This window comes from Oryzias latipes, chromosome 17, assembly GCF_002234675.1.
Source record: "Oryzias latipes chromosome 17, ASM223467v1".
Taxonomy (NCBI): Eukaryota; Metazoa; Chordata; class Actinopteri; order Beloniformes; family Adrianichthyidae; genus Oryzias; species Oryzias latipes.
In genome coordinates, this window is record NC_019875.2 from 21,067,664 (window position 1) to 21,085,343 (window position 17,680).

Here is a 17,680-nt window from a genome sequence, read left to right on the forward strand (position 1 = left end):
ATTTTTCAAAGGTTAGCAGCTGTCTGGAGTTTAAAACTCTCAACAATCTTCATCTGTTCCTCAGTTTAGATAACATTTCTGCTGGCAGATGTTTAGACTAAAATCAAAGGTGAGTATTTCTGCTCTGAGATTTATTTAAGAAGGATGAATTAAAATGATCAGCCTCTGCCATAAAGAGGAAAAGGGAAAAAATACTAACTAGCTTCATTTATTTGTTAAAAGACAAATGCTAAAAAAAAAACCTAATACTGATGGAGGCTGCTGGAACAATAAAGACAGTTCCGTTTTCAGATCAGTCAGACCAAAGTTTATTTGCTGCAAAAACAATAATCATAAACACTAGAACAGACATGACGTAATTCTTCTCAGGCCTCATTTCACATATTAAAGGAAAAGAAAAGAGCACAAATTCAAAGGGCAGTAATGTGTGTTAAAGGACTGAAAAAGAAAGGATTTCTTCTTTAACAGAAAATTCAAAATCCAGAAACATTTAGTAAAAGAAAAAAGGAACATTTCTTTAAGACAAAAAAAAAATTAAAAAATTTTAAGTTATTTTTTTTCAATGATGCTAGATTTTTTTAAAGTTGTGAGAAAAGGTAAAAATAAAATTTAAATATGTGTTTGTTTTAAAGGAAAATAATGAATGACCCCCCCAAAAAACAAAACAACTTTTTTGCTTCAATATTAAAAACAGTTAGTCTTTTTTTTTTTAAAAAGCAGTATCTAAACGTAACCGAGTGTTCACAAGAGAAGAAAAAAAACACACTAGAGGTGCCCAAACATTTTCACTATTTACACGGCCAGCTGTTGATTTGATCACAATAACTACTTCTGAATGTTTGTAGAATGGACTAGGCACCAAACTCAACCACTGACCTTTTTTCTTCAAACGATTAAAGGAAAAACAGGAGCTTAATACAGACATTTGCTCAGGAACTTGGAGTCGTTTTCAAATCCTTCTGACGGGTGAATTAAGAAGCCAGAAGACCTTCAAACGCAGCAGAAGAACCCGAACAGAGCAGCTTCTCTTTGAGCAATGCACATTTTCAAAACAGCGATTTTGCAGCAACACAACATCCGCTCCCAGTCTCTTCTGAATGAAGAGCATCACTTAGGAAAACATTCGGCTCTGGAGTCCTGAAGCTGAGCAGCACTTCTGCATTTGTGCTTCAAATAGAGATGAGAGACGTTTTAGCTGGTGTTTCGTTTGCAGAGCCGCCTGTGGACAGCGGCCGCCTCTAAGAGAAACAAAGATAAGAAACGTGGTGGAATCTGCCCCGTGGTCGTGCCTAACCTGAAGACTATTCACAGAAAAGTGTAAATGGTTTGATGGAGTTTCGGGTCTGGATTAGATGGTGGACTTGGAGAAGGAAACTTTAAGATGATGATTTCCTCCCATGTCGTAGTTGTGAAGGTCCATCAGAGCCTGGATGGCTTCCTCTACTGAAGACATCTGGATCAAAGCCATTTTACGGTCCCTGATGAGGAGATATAATGAAGAAATAGAATCAAAGTGGAGACCCTCGTCATAAAAAAAGCATCTTGTAGTTTCTTACTGGAAGAACTTGAAGGCTTTGACCGCTCCTCCACTGTTAGAAAACAGAAGACGCAGATCTTCCTCTCCCACTCCCTCCCTGAACAAAAGACAAACTCATTATGGTCAAGACAAAGGATCATGGGATGTTACTGTTTAAGGTGGGCGGTCTAGTTAGTGCTACCTGATGTTGGAGAGGTGAAGCGTTGCAGACGGAGGGAAAATATTCTGGAAGTTTTTGGACCCAGGCTTCTTGAAGCGATGGAGTGGAGAGCCGGCAAAGTCTGTCGGAGAAAACGGGTAGAAATCTCAGTCCCTCATTCAAAAGACAATTAGAGAAAAAAAACAGTTTATTGGGAGTTTTGAATTGGCAATATTGCTACTATTCTTTTAAAAACCATCCTGTATTAGTTTTATCAATTGTATCACAAAAATATTGTGTTATTTTTTTAACTCAGATCTCATTCTAACCCCAGTTTTAGTAGTTCAATCCATCAGTTTCTACCTGTCCCCTGATCCCACCTTTAAATGTTAAGACCCGCCCACACTGCACTTTCATTGGCTCATTTTAGGCCCATGGTAAACAAAGCTAACCATGAAATCAGAGTATTAGCCGAGGGCAGTCTAGGTTTTGATGCCTTTGTGTAGAGGAAAGTTGAGGTTGTAGTTTCAAATACAATTATTACAGAATTATGTAAGTGGATCTGGCCTACCAAAATAAAAGCACCGAACGGATTTAAAGTAGCTAAATTCCTTCACAAATTCATTGTATATTGTGTTACACTGTCGATTTGAAAACAATTGGTATTTGTATAGCTTCAGCTTTTTAAAAAGGTTTGTGTACTTTTTATGAGCTTTGCTGAACCAAATGAGTCTTCAGCGTTCAGGTATGATGATGATGATGATGCTGCAGTCTTTCAGGACTCGTTTCTATCATGAACACCTCAATAATTTAGGTTATTCTTTTTCTGTGAACCAAACATTAACTATATATGAGAACTTCCATCCTTCACACCTCCTCTTTTTATCTTTGTCGGCTGGACTGGACTGAGGAAGTACCTGCTGGCTCCACCATTCTTGCTGTGGTACATTTTCTTAACATGCTCTTGCTAATCCTAATATATTTTTCTTGAGTATTAAATGTATAAACTAGCCAACCAGATGGCTCAATAAAAGCATGTGGTCTCATGTCAAACGTTCGAAACATTTGACAGATTCTCCTGAGCCTGCCTTTTCAGTGGTCAGGGTGTGGACTTCCAACAAGCTCACTCCTGATTGGAGTGAGTGGTTGCCATAGAAACTTTAACTTTGACCGACTCAAACCAATCTCTGCTCCCTGAAGAGGTCTGACTCCAACACGGTGACATCTGTATCGCGAAAAATGCAGACTAAGGCTGCATTTACACTGCAGGTCTTGATGCTCATATCCGATTTTCTTGACGACCCGCTTACATCATCTTTTAAAAGTGACTCGTATCCGATTTTTGCATTTACACTAAACAATGCTGAAACTATCAAACGTAGACGTTCTGAGGACTACGTAGCAGCATTTCCGCGGACCTCCTTCGGACTTTTGTGACTGCGGTTGTCATGGAGGCAACTCAGCGACGGAAGGAGGCGTTGCCTTAGGCGCTCCAGAGGGGAGGAGCAAAAGGAGGGCTGCTCGGCTCTCTCTGAGTTTTGAATGAGGAAGTTTTTGCAGACGTGCTGTACCAACAGTTTGATCCAAGTGTTGAACCTTTCCTGCGCGATGACTTCACTTTTTCAGACCGTGGTCAGAAACGCACGGCAGATTTTCTCCAGGGCCGAAGGCGGATTCTCCTTCGGGGTTCACTTTCCCGTTCTGAACCCTCAGCCTCCAGAGTGGGTTATGAAAGACTCCAAAACTTTTGGGGGAGACACCTTATTTTTAATTCACGGTTCTCCGACACTCCCCCGCTCCGCGCTCACACCCCCTTACACACACACACACACACACACACAGCACGCAAGGTCCCCATCATACACGCCCCCACTCTGCAACACAAGCAAAGAAATAAACGGCTTCTAGCTTGTTCCATAGCAACGGTGTCCAGCTTGATTATTTGCCGTTTGCGTCCCGACCGGGACCGGAGCGGGATTAACAGCGGTTTCCGACTACAGTCTGAAGCCTTAGGCTGAAAGGTAACACGCCGACAGCAAAATCAGCGCACAAAAGCACCTTAATAAGTCATGTGATCTCAGTTGGTGGTGTCCTCAGTTGACGTCACTGACGTACGACTCGCATTTACTGGAGAATATCCGATTTGTCATGGCACACGCAAATGCATGTACCTGATTCATATCCGATTTATTTCCACATAGGAATGAGGCCTGTATCCGATCTGAGAAAATCGGAATCCATGCGCTTTTGCCCTGCTTACACGTTCACCGGTCATATCTGATCTGTGCCACATGAGAGCAAAAAAATCGGAATTGGGTCACTAGAACCATGCAGTGTAAATGCGGCCAATATGACTTCATTTCGCTGCACCTGCAGTTAAACCATTTCCTATGAGTGACATCCCAATCGCTCAGTCCAGTTCTCATTTACAGTCAATGGAACCAACATGTAAGCATCTCACCTTTAGTTAACAGCTGGTCATCCAGTCCTTCTCGAGGCAAAGCGACTGTTTGATGCTTTGACAGCGTCACTCTCATGACTTTACCAAAAACCTTTTGACCGTTCAGGTGACTCATGGCTACACAAAGACAAACACAAACAAATATGAGCCTTTCTCCACTGTTGTCTAGAACTAAAGAATGTTCAGAAATGACCTCTCCGGTCAGATAACAGGCGTCGCCTTTAGGATTTTAATAATTGCCCATTATCATAAGGAGACGTGCAAAACTGACCGAGCTGAGCCTGGTTCCCGTCAGAAAGTTGGATCAGAGCGCTGTCCTTCTTGTTGTAGAGGATCTTCACCCTCTGCACGTCCCCATAGACCCCTGAAGGGAAGGAGAAAGACAGAGAGAGAGGCAGACCGAGAGGAGGAGAGGGAGAGAACAAGAGCGAGCAGGGTGGAGGAAAGGATGAGGAGGATAGAACAGTCAGAGCAGGAAAGTTGGAGCCGACGAAGATAAAAAGAGGAGGTGTGAAGGATGGAAGGAATAAAAGTTAGTGCCAGAAAGACAAATGAAAAGAAAAGATGGACTCTTGGCATTTGACTTCCACTAGGGTCTGAATCAAAAGCCCAGCAGAGATCGGTCGGGCGTTAGCACTGACACAAAGATCGGCCTGACTGAGCGGCTGCAGGATTCACTTTGATTAGGGGAATGAAATGTAAAAGCCTGTTCAGGAAACAAACCAAAAAATAAGACATTCACTTAACCAGATCCACTAACCTGACAGAACATGCTAAATATAGAAACATGTAATGAAGAAAAAGGAAAATAAACTCAGTTCTTTTAGCCTCTTCAAAGATTAGTGGTTATCCTGCAGTTTCTACTACGGGTCCAGCTTAGATGACTGGTTGGTTGGTTGGTAATCCCCACGGCAAGGTTGTGAACATGAATCAAAGGCGTGCTACCACAAAATAAGATCAAATCTATCAAACCAGTCCAAAAAGACAAGAAGAGGTGCTGCAGTGAGTCAACTGGGCTTCTATGGTCCACTTATTTATTAATGTGGTGAGAACAAAAACACTTAAATCATTCGGTCACACTTCTGAGGCTGCGAACTTCAAAGACAGGAAGCCCTGGTTTAGAAAGTGACAGCAATGATGAGTCTTTGACCACTGCTCACCCACATGTTTCAAATCTGGTTCTGTGGGTGGAAGGAGGCATGTGCAGAACGGCTGTTTGGTGGGATCTCCTCTGTGGGAGGACGACCAAAATAGTTCACAGCTGAAGGAACAGTGAGGACACCACCAGAATTAGAGTTGGGATTTCTGTTTGAACCTGTATGATAAGAAGTTGAAGGTCTGAAATCAGCAAATAGGATGCATTTTTAACTGAAACTGGAAAATGTGACATTGTAGTTAAAATTGGATTTCCTGTTCTGCTAAATTTGGAAAAAAATAAACCAGACAAATAGAATGTACATTTTTTTCTGCTACAATGTCTTTAAGCATCATGTTTCACATCCAATTGGCCTGAGCATTAGGGTTAAGCTAATACATGTTCACTTAAAAGGCCATTTATGCCAATAAACCTTACTATATCAATTATGTAAACCACATAAAGACCCACTCCAATGAAATTGTGTTTGTTGTGTTTTTAAGCCGTTCTGGTTGCATTTCTTTGATGATGGAGGACAAATATTTGGAATATTAAGCCCAACACTACATTTCTTTATTCGAATCTTTGGAATTCAGGAGCAGATGAAAAATTTTTGTTTGACAAAGATCTTCATTGTGACGTAGAAAACACGTTGGGCCCTCCCACAAACTCGCTGCTCCACTCCATTCTGATACATCCACTTGTAACGACTAGATTCATGAACGTCTTCGTTTTGCTCGTCTGACCTGATATCTGGATCAAAACTGTACATCTGGATGGCTCCAATATTGCTCGTCATTTTTATTGCACCAGTAATGTGAGGTTGGGGGTGTGAGGGGCTGTAAGCTAGTGGGAGAGAGTGTAAACAGAGAAGGGAAGTGGTCCTGCCCACAACTGAGAGGCACATTTCTGATGAACTACTGCCGCTCTGCAGAAATGATGTCCTAGAAAACAACAGGATTTTTTGGGGATTTATAATTATAAGTAAAAGACCACTGGGAACGCTTTGAAAATAGATCAAAAGATAAACGGATTGGGTCTTTAAAGAGCACTGGTTGCCTGTTGACTCTGCCACAGAGTACGATAAAACCTAAAGTAATGGAATACACAAAACAGCAGAAACATTAAAACATTGAACAAACCCAAAAGTGCAGATGTATGTGAGTCAATTTGTAAAGGGGTCTACTGAACCCAAAGAAACCCATAACATAACATAAGTGTGAACCATAAAGAATAGTTATGTACTTAAAGCCTCTAATGAAAAACGATTCCGTTGCTCATATCCATCATTTATGCACATCTTTGTAATTGACCTCTGAAACCATAAAGTTCTAACTATAACACGTTTCCTTTTATCCTTGAGACGTTTTTAAAAAAGTGTTCTACCTGACATAAGAACTGATTTTGTTCTGTTTTGGCCTTTCATGACCTTTCTAAGCCCCTAATTAGCTAGAATTTATTTCAACATTGCTCATCGTTTTAGCACAAATCGCGGCAGTTTCCCTTCTTTAGCGTAGAAATTTATTTTGTTATCTTTCTTACAACTTAGCACTTGTATAGTGTTAGCATTTCTCAATGTTATATGCTAACTATAAGAGTTTTATTCATAATTTCCCTGATTAAACTTTTAGACTATTATTATCCAACAATGTCTTCTCAGTTTAAACACTAATTTTAAAACCCCGGGGTATTTTTATTGGCGTAGGGCACCAGATAATACAGTAGTATTATAACTCCAAAGTTTATGATATCAGTCCTTAAATGTCAACTAAAGACTCACTTTTGAATAAGTCATTTGTTGCATTTTCTTTTCTTTCAAATTTTATCTAACTTTTATGTATTTTACTGCTTTTTGAAATTTTATGCTGTAATTTTTTGTTTTGGTTCTTGTTTTGCTTTTTATTGTAAAAGACGTTTGGTGCCCTGATGGCGTTGTAAAATGGTATATTAGGATTTTTTCATTCAAAATGGCTTTTCGGCTAATTTACGTGGATCAACATTTCAATCGAGTCCATACTGAGGCTTCACTTCCAAAGCAAAGTTCAAAATTTGAGCCCAGAATGAAAGAGTGAAACTGAAAAGGGACTCAAACCTCACATTAACATTAAGATTATCAGTAAGAGTTTCTCAAATAATGCACAGTATGAGCTATAGAGATGGTAAAAGCAAAAAAAACTCTCTTTTAAAGTTAACTCTGTGTTTTTTTGTGACAGGTGCCTGTTTTAATGCTAATTGTGGGCCATAATCTGTGATTTTTGTTTCTGACTCTGGTGTCTTTGTTCTCATCAATTAACAGATAAGATGACCGAACAGACCTCTCCCAGACTCACTGCTCCTTTACAGAAGTACATCTTAACCCTACAGCGTCCAGAACGACGGAGAAAAACAGGCAGAAATAAGAACAGAGTGCTCACGACATCACTGAAGAAAAGTGAACAAAACTGGATTAACAGAGAGAGATAAACAGATAGAATAGTAGAGGTTGAACATACCGAAGAGGGTAAAGAGACTTTGAGGCGTGACCATCTTTAGAGAGAGAGACCGCAGAGTAGAGGACAGGAAGAGGAGGAGCAGAGGAGGAGGAAGAGGAGAGACGAAGGTAGAGATCAGACCGCCCAGCGTTGGACGAGGGGGGGAGGTGGTGGTGTCCATGATGGTGAGGGGGGAGAGCAAAGATGAAGAGGAGGGGGGGCAAATTGGCAAAGATCAGGTGGAAAAAAGGAAATTAGGTGAAAAATAAATATTTATATAAATTGTGGAAAAAATGGGGGTGAAGATACTTCCATTTGGGGAGGGATTGGGTTTTAAAGAGTATTTCAGATATTTATATGAGGGTCAAATGCAGAAAAAAAAAGTGTGATGGGAGGAGCAAAAGGAGGGAAGAAAGGAGGCAGGGAAGGGAGAAGGAGGAGAGGACAAAAACCAAAGCAGAGGTCAGTAAACAGAGCATCAGTGGAACATCAACGGAATCTGAATGAATGCGGCTTTGACCAAAGGCTAACACTCCCCCCATACACACACACCCACCACACACACACACACACAACTAAAAGCATTTCAGTGTGAGGAAAGGAGTGACTGGAAAAAGAAAGTCTAAATACTTTAACAAAAGAATAACCTCTGAAGGACAGGAAAATGTGACCAAAAAGATGCAGAGTCATGGTGTTCAAACATCCACTTCAGCTCATCTGTTGTGTAAAACAATCATCTGAATCTGAGACACAAACACAGACAAAGACGCATCCACGTCCAAGCGCGACTTGAACACTTTCATTAAAACAAAAAAGGTCGTTTTAGACCTTTACGTTCAAAAGATCTAGAAGATTATCATTTATAAGAAACAATGCAATGGGATTTTTTTTTTTTTTTTAGCAAAATATAGGTGTTATTTGAGCAACACACCTTGTTAGATGCTGGTGTGGATCTGGAATTATCAAATTTTTATTTATTAGAGACCTTTAACTAAATCCCAGCAGATGGTTGGGTGTTGACTGGATGAAAGGAATTTCAAACTTCACCGGAAAATGAGCGACCAGCTGAGTGTCAGACAGATTCATCCACAAGACAGAAAGGTTCAAACTTTCACAAAAACCAGAACACAACTAACTTCTTTTCTGGACACAGACTGATAGAAAATTCTCCTTTCTGTGATAAATTCCTCCATTTTTAATAACCAAAGCTATCAGAAAATCAATATCTTACATCAAAACCATTAAAATATATTTTAAAAGAGTCATTCTGTGAAGTTTGTAGCTTTTAGCACATTGTGTATTTAAAAAAAAACTGCTTAAACTAAATGAACCACAGCAGCACAAAAGTCTGTTGATTCTTCCACATTTCCACATTTGTTTCAAAAAGTTCTTAACGTGGTTTCTGGAAACTGTTGGCTTTACTGTAAGAAGACGTTGATTTGAAGATAAAGGCTTCTAGGGCTAAGAGGACCACTGTTGCACTGCGCTGCACTCCTTGCAGCAGGACCAGACCCCCAGAGAGAAGAGATTTACAATAATTGGAACACAGAGACACACAGCTGATCGTGTAGATAAGCCTATAGAGGCACAGATTCACTTCAAATAATAAAGACACTGACAGAATCAAACAAAGTCAGTGTACACAACATCTAAAAGTTATAAAAGACCCGAGAAATCTACAATGAAGACAGGAAAAAAACCCTATTGGTGCGTTTAGAAAGAACTCATTTAGTCTGATTTACCTCTGACTGACCAGAGGAGCTTCAGTGTTTTCATATTAAAAGGAGATTCTTCCACTTAAAAGGCATAATTTTTAATAAAAGCTTTAAAGTAACTTTTTGACACCCAAAGAGATCAAATTCATGCAAAATCCAAAGAATGTACACAGTGTGAGTGAACTGTAAATACTTTAATGAGCCGGACCTATCCTGTGACTTTAGTCATCTTAATTTATAGTCATTTATTAAACACAGATAAAAATTAACCATGAAAAAGATTCAAACATTATTATACACAGCTGAATTTTAGAAAATAGCGACTGAACATAAATTTGTGGAATCCTGGCTTGGATTGAAGTTTAATCTGCGTTTACTTTACCTCTTCGTTCAGGTTGGACGCCAGCAGGACCCCGGACACGCCAGACCCGGACAGAGCCACACGACCTGCAGCTGCCGCCGCCGCCGCTGCGGCGCTCAGAGGACTGATGGCTCCTATCAGGCAGGACCACAACATTCAAAGGGTCAGACCAGACAGGAAGGGAAGCATGTACCGTATTTTCCGGACTATAAGTCGCACCGGAGTATAAGTCGCACCCCTTGCCAAACTATGAAAAAAAGGGCGACTTATAGTCCGGAAAATACGGTACCTGAAAAGCTGCTAACAGAGAATAACTGACCAAACTTCTATAGACACTGAAACTGAAAGTCCAACCAGTCTGAGTAAGAAAGATCTACAAAAACTTTAGAGTGCATTAGAAATATGACAAATGTTTTCTGCAATGGAACACAAAATTTGTCCATATTTTCCATACAAATATATATAAAAAAACATCCAATCATTCTGTAATTCTCAAACAGAACTTGAGGGTCCAAACTAAGGACGCAACAATACAGTTCAAACCTCGATTTTTGGGCCACGGTTTCGTTTAGGTTCGATTAATGATTTGTTTATTACAAAATGGAAACAACAAAAAAGCAAAACTTCAGAGAAATGTTTTTTTTAAAATGAGCTAATAAGCAAGTAACAATGACATAAAACCTTTCATTTGGCTCATTCCAAGCCTGGTGTAATGTCATAGAACAATAAATACTAAATCCTTCTTAAATTAAGCACAACTGTTTGACACTTTCAATGCAACGACACTTGTAACGATTCACTTTCCCCATGATTTGGTTGAATGGTGTAACAGAAAGTCCAGTTTTCAATCAAGAGCTGTGGCTTCTCTATTTTCATTTCATTTATTTATTTGTTCCTTTCATAACAATTATTGAATATCCAATATATTTACATGTTTTTCCTACAATATTGAAAATTTTCATGATTGGAAAGAAGCAGAATTGAAGAATACAATTCCCATAATTGTCTGCTCCCTTTTTAAACATTGCATCATATTTACATTTCTCACACTCTGCTCAGATTTCCCCATGTACAGTTCAAATAAACACAGTAAATACATTCCATTCAAGTAATACATACATTCCAGTCAACAATCAAGTTTGTACAATCTAATTTGTTTGGCTTTATACATCTGTTTAAATTTAATTATGTTTTGACAACTTTTTAACTGATTCTCCTGGGAATTTCACATTTTAACGGCTGCTATAGACAAACACTTTTGCTTTATTGCTGTTCAAGCAAACTATTGTTTGAAATCAAATCTTCTATAATTTTCATCTCCTGCGGTAAAAATAAAAAGCTTTTGTAACTAATAAGGTGTCCAATTCGATTACATCTTTAAGTTTTAATAACCCTGACTTAATGAGAAGTTCGTTTGTGTGATCTCTAAATTTAGCTTTGTGAATAATTTGAATTTCAAACTGAAACAAACCCAGCACCACTCACAGTGATCCTTTATTCAGCCAGGAGACGGTTTGATTAAATGTTTGCTCTAATCATTAAATCAATCAGTAAAAAACATGGATCTGAAACAATAAAAGGGATCATTCATACAGAACATATCTGTTGTTTCAAAAAAAGAATTTAAACCAAAATTCAAAGACAAATCATGCAATTGTTTCAATATAATATTTATGTCACTATTTACACTGTTTTATCAACCAATCTGTTGGTATGTTGAAATAAATTTAGGGTTTCGTATTTTTCAGACAGACAGTCTTAAAGCTGATCACATTTGCATCTGTGAGATAAATTATAAAACATCAAAATAAAAGTGTTGAATTAAGAAAAGGACAGGTACCTCCACCCTGTGAGAGCGACAGAGACGATGAATAACTTCCTCCACTGGAGTAGGAGGCGAGCGCTCCAGATGGGGTTCCTGCAGGAAAAGTCACATCTGCATTAAACTGACTAAATACTGAAAAACTGAAATGGTTTCACCCGCTCAAGCACCACGTTCAAAGTATCAGTAATCCCCTGGTGGTAGAAACAACTAAATCGCATCTTCAACAGCATTCAACATCAAAAATGTCAAATTTGAATTAAATACCAAAATTGAAGAGTAACATACAAAGATGCACTTATTTAAAATTTAAACTACCAGTTTTTATTTATTTAGCATTTATTTATTTTCCAAGTTTTAAATTGTAATTAAAAGTTGAAGATTGAAGTCTGTACTGCGATTGAAAGACAACTAAAAAAAGCTGTTTGACACTTGAGTTTACACTGATGAGTTTTCTATACTGAGTTTCATTATCGACATTAAGTTCTATTAAGTAACAAAAAGGCAGCAAGTAACAAAAACTGAAAGAAATGGCAGTGAAGTGATAACACTGCAATACACACATTGAAAAGTAATTTCTAGAAGTAAAAATTATAAAATAAATCCATCATAAACCTATGTAAAATATATAAGTGGTATTGATAGCTACAACATTAAAACGGTCAGCCCATGGAAATACACAAGAAAAAGTTTTTTTTTTTTACTGACATTAGCTGATAAGGATTTTATTCAAGCCACAAATGTTTACACACGTTAAAAATGATTTTTTTGAACCCTTAAACTGGTTTTAAGAGTCTAAACGTGAAGCTGTCCTTGTGCTTTAAACCATTTTTACACATAACTTTTTGATTATTCCGATAAATTGATATTTTTTTGGGAAAAAATGTTAAAAGCATCTGATGAGAGTTGAACGTCTTTCACTCAAACACAAAGATTATACATAAAGATATTTGACATAAAATATTAAAAAAATGTTTTAACCATTTGAGCTTTTTAGCTGTTGTCATAGTCGTAGGTTTAGGGGCTGTCATCTAGACTTAGTTTTTAAAGTTAGCAGACGTTTCACCTCTTATCCAAAAGGCTTTGTCAATTCTGAATTAGCTGGTAAAAGAGCTGGTATAAATGTCGACATATTTTTAGCTGCTGCTTAATAAATTTAATTTAGAGTCAGATGGGAGATGTTAAAAAAACCTAACCACATCGTAAACAGGGATAAATGTTTTGACCTTTAATAAGTTCACTTCAAACCACCTGAAACATTCTTCATACTTCACATACGCAACATTTAAATATGGGGAAACGTCCAAAAAAATGCCGCCTCAGGCTGAAGGGAAAAGTAAAATGCTGCTTTTTCTGCTTGTGTTTTCATGTCAACACATGACTGATTTCCCTCTGAGAAGCTTCCATGTGTCTCTATCATCTTTACATCTAACAGCAGAAAAGTATGAAACTGTAGAGGGAGTAAAGAAAATGATCGTCTACCCAGCAGAGAATGATCCTTGTTGGCTGAATCTCCGTCTCCTGTCGGGAGGTCAGGTCTGGTGTAATCCCGACTCTTATCGTTGTTGTATTTGACGTTGAGGTTGACTAGTTTACTGAAGTCTATCCGAAGAGTACAGCAGGAATTGTAGATATTTTGTCCATCTAAAGACTGGAGTGAGGAAAAAGGGAGAAGAAGAAGTTCTTTTACTGTTAATCCCTTAAGATGTGTTATATTCAGAAGGAAATTATTACATTTAAATGCTGAAATGCAGATTTTCAAGAAAAAAAGCAGTTATGATATGTGAATATTTGCTGTGTCATGTTCATTTTTATGCTTTTGTAAATCATAATCAGAGAGCGGGAGCTGTACTTTTATCTCTCTTCCTCTTTAAGATGCTAAAAGCAAACATTTCAAAATAAAAGTGGTATAAAGAAAAAAAACTGAGGACAACTATTTATGTTGCTACCTTCTCGCCTCAAACTATGGAAGAATAATGCTTTTCTTTAGATTGTTTGCATTTACAGGTTTCTGCAGTCTCACCAGTTTAGCCTGCTGTGCATTGACGGGATCACTGAACTGCAGCAGAGCCTGAAACTGGTTGTTCTTGGTGAAAGTTATGATCTTCATCACGGTCCCGAACTTGCTGAAGATCTGAAAGAAAAAATGAAGAAGAAAAAAAAAAGGTCAAGCTGGATTTGAGCTCAACACAAAAACTGGACACATTCAGGACTTCCCAAAGACAGTTAAAAAAAAAAAAAAAAAAAGACAGAAAGAGGAAAAACAACTTGCAGCACGTTCTTCAGGTTCTTTATAAACACATAAAAAAGGCAGGCGGTCAGACTCTACCTGTTGTAAAACGTCCAGTGTGACGGGATAAAACATGTTGTCGATGATGATTCGCAGGACGGGACTGGGGGGCGGAGCCAGCTCCAAAACTCCTGGGTCAGAGGATGGAGAGCTGCCATCCTGAACGGCTGACACCGCCTGCAGAACTGCCTGGGCTCTCTGAGAAGGAACAGAACATCAAACACCACTTCTGCCTGAACCCGGGCCGGCCAGGTCTTAGTTAGGCCTGCATGTTTACCTGGTTCAGAGCTGAATCTGTTTTCAATTCCTTGTGGTTTGAATACTGGATGAAGACTGGCGTGTTTCTGACCTGGAAAGAGCAACAACAACATAAAAGAATGACAACAACACCAACAAAGGCTTCTAAAAGCCTCAAGACAAAATAGAAGGAATGTATGAGAAAAAGAAACACTTCAGACCTGAGGTGTGACAGCTGTGTAGTAGTTGACCATAGTAATAGCTGCTTCCTCTGTGCCCAATTCAAGAAAAGCCTAGAAAAGAGCCACAAGTGTGAGTTTTTGATAAAGAATTACCATCAGCCAATGAGGACCTTTGTTTTAAGCTAGACTAATGGCTGACCTGATTTTTCCCCTTCAGCATCAATATGTTGGTGACCTTTCCAAACGGCAGGCCCAGAGCGATGACTTCGGTCTCCGTCACTTCATTGGGAAGTTTTCTGATGTGAAGGACTCTGGAGGGAGGGGACTCGTCGAGGCGCTGCTTCTTACTGTCGCTTCCGTTTGCTGAAGAGAAAAACATAGAGCACAGGTCCATCTCAAGATTCTTCCTCTTCCTGGATTCTCCTGGATTCTTCCTGGATTTGACTGAAACCTCTGCTCCGCGAGATCATTTTAATGAACAAGTACGTCGGAGACACAGAAAGCATGAGACAGAAACTAAATTCTAACATCTTAAAAGCTTCTTCAGTGATAGAGGTTCTGCTGTGCCGCCTTGATGAATTTAGTTTAGCAGAGCATGAACTAATTCACCATCTGCTCCAAACTGGCGCTTCAGCGATTTCCCTGAATGAGCAGAAGACGCCGAACAGGAACTTCTGAGCTTTTATTTTTATCATCCAAAGGTCCATGTTCAGTACACCACCAGGCTAAAGCTGCTATAGAAGACAAACCTAAAAACATCCATTTTGTCAATCAGAAATGAAGAATAATTCATGCAAGTTATTTTGCATACATTTACAACATTTTGTTTATTCACCTCAGTTTATTAATTACTCATAAATATGTGAATACTACCCGTTTGCTCATGTGTAAAGGTCTACATTTCAAAGTTAGTGGTTGGTGACATTTTTTGACTGAACTCACCGGTCATGGCGCTGGGGCTGCTGCTGTACATGTTGAGCTCATCTGAGCCTCTCTGGAATTATGAGAACAGGGGAAAAGAAAATAACTTCAGTTTGAAACCAAGAACTTGAGTTAAGATCATTTCAGACCATTAAGATAAGTCATTCTTTGTAAACTAAGAAAAACATCCAAAAAGAAGGTCCATGTATTTAGTTAAAAGAAAAAGTAGCAGTTCTTACCTTCACACCAACTGCAACATCACTGGAGAGAGAATACAAAGGGATATTTATTTTTAGACAGCAGCTAGTAGAAATATCCTCAACACTATACCAATGTCCATTATTAGCTAATTAAAAACATTAGGTTAGATTACATAACTCTAACTGTTGAAATGAATTATTTGGGGGTCTCGAATGCAGATGTTAATGTTCATTTTCATTTAATGAACCTTTCTTACTGGTAATAATAAAGTTATGCTTCTATGCTTCAGCATTTTGGAAACTTTTTTTTTTTTAAAGAACAGGTTTATTCTCAGGAATGCTGCGAATTTCAATGTGGTTCTGTGTAGTTGAGAATTTTGCACTGTACAAGACATTCCACTGGCAAATATTTAGCTGAAGAACAGAACGTACAAAGCAAGGAATGGGAATGGGTTTCCATAGCCGGGCACATGCACCCGAATTTTATATAGAGAGCAGCGTAAAGTCTGAATGCAGTGATGTAATCATGCAGCCATTAGACTACAGGGCAGCAGAGAAACGTGATCTGGATGGATAAATCACAGTTCTCCCCATTTGACAGTTTAATTGACAAGTTTGGTTTCTGCATTATATCAATGGCAAAGTTTGGTGGAGGGAGGTTAATGATGTGGGATCGATTAGGGTAGATTTTGGACAATGCCACTTTGTGGGGTATACGATTTAATTTAAGGATGGTGTGGAGGAACTCCATGGTCCAACATCTGTGTCTGACCACTCACATGCTTTATTTTGGAAGGTCAAGCATTCCCGTAAACATAGATGGAGCAGTTGTCCAATAAGGAAAACCATACCAGAATATTTATTTACAGCTGTTGTTAGAGCTGCAATGGGTGTACCACCTTCACATTATTAATGGAATGCTAACTAATTTTGTGCGTGTGACTTGAGCAATGGCAGATGAGTTATTATGGTATTTTGGCTAAGCGCGCGCGCAGCACAGGTAATTTACACACAAAAAAACCGTTATTTGTATTTCTTCCCCCCGCTGGGGCTTCTGGCACCAACAGCAGCAGACAAGTGCACCATGCCAACGACAGTAACGCACGGGGATAAGTGAAAACATCATAACATTACCACAGATAGTATACCACATGGCGACATATTTAATTTTCTGTTTATAAAATGTAGCTAGCTAACGTTGTTAGCCACATTTTTGATTTACGAGACGGCGAACACTCCCTAAATTAAACGCGGCGCTAGTTTCATTGTTTACCAGATAATCCGACATTAGCCAAATTAAACATCTAGACTGAACATAGCTAAGAACCCTGGCGCATTTACATTTCAAGAAAAGAAGAGCATAACCAATTAAGTACGTGGGTTATGATATATTACAGGATATTAATTTTAGGATTCAACGAACAAGAATTGATCTCTCTAAAATGCAAGCGGCCGTGCTATACTAATCAAGGACTATCGCAGTTGTAGAAGCTGCACAGGAGACAGTAACAGTTGTTATAAACTGATTTACCCGTCCATTGCAGCTCTTTGTCCTCTTCTGTCTGCTGATATTTTCGCACACTTGGAAGCAGACAGAGCATGCAAAATGGAACCTATCCTTCTTCCTTTACGGTTTATCAATCTAAACTAACAACAACGTCGTTGGTACTTTGTCGCCACCTTCTGGTTGGAGGTCAGCTGGCACTTCATTAAAAAAATCTTGTGCAGTTTAGAAAAATAAAAGAGACATATATCTTTATAAAAAAAGTGTTATATTGGTTTCTATGTTAAAATGCATTTTGCTTTCTTTTAATTTATTTTTATTTGAATACTATAATGCATTTGTTGCAAATACATTTTTGTCTGTTTTTTTTGTTTTTATTTTTTATTTATTTTATGCATGTTGTGTGTCTTGGTTTCGTGTTGAGACTTAAAGGAGGCAAAGCTGTGGTAAATTCAAACATCTGAAAAAGGAACAAGTAGCATTACTAGTGAAGTGATTCTTATTTCATTAACTCAAAATATGCCATAATTTATAATTTTTGGGATTATGTTTCTGCTATTAAACTTATACCAACAAAAGTGCAGTTTAAACCTTTCAGTTACCTTCTGTAGTTCTATTCTTAAACATTTATTTAAATAATTTCTCTTTGGAGTTAATTGAAAACAGGCCTAAAGGAATTATTTATTTGAGATTTAAATAGAAAGA

The 17,680-nt window shown here is 38.4% G+C and overlaps 1 protein-coding gene across 1 annotated transcript; it reads right to left on the reverse strand.

Annotated features, from left to right (window-relative positions):
* Window positions 1-284: 284 nt before the first annotated feature.
* On the reverse strand, window positions 285-17,051 carry ptbp2 (polypyrimidine tract binding protein 2). The gene is made up of 17 exons (NM_001287177.1): window positions 17,003-17,051; window positions 15,511-15,532; window positions 15,293-15,344; window positions 14,550-14,713; window positions 14,390-14,461; window positions 14,209-14,280; window positions 13,971-14,129; window positions 13,665-13,775; window positions 13,124-13,292; window positions 11,660-11,737; window positions 9,841-9,953; window positions 7,765-7,798; window positions 4,409-4,501; window positions 4,138-4,254; window positions 1,719-1,818; window positions 1,557-1,634; window positions 285-1,478 (listed from the first exon to the last, which is right to left on the reverse strand). Exons 1-17 carry the CDS (start codon window positions 17,008-17,010, stop codon window positions 1,349-1,351), a joined length of 1,572 nt encoding a protein of 523 aa, NP_001274106.1. The 5' UTR covers window positions 17,011-17,051; the 3' UTR covers window positions 285-1,348.
* Between the last annotated feature and the right edge of the window lie 629 nt (window positions 17,052-17,680).

Bases quoted from the DNA above. Each gene is read 5' to 3' on its own strand.
- ptbp2 (NM_001287177.1), bottom strand. The intron at 7,799-9,840 runs GTAAAGTAAACG...CTCTCTCTAAAG, and splicing joins CGTCCAACCTGAACGAAGAG to ATGGTCACGCCTCAAAGTCT. The intron at 4,502-7,764 runs GTATGTTCAACC...CCTTCCCTTCAG, and splicing joins AAGTCTCTTTACCCTCTTCG to GGGTCTATGGGGACGTGCAG.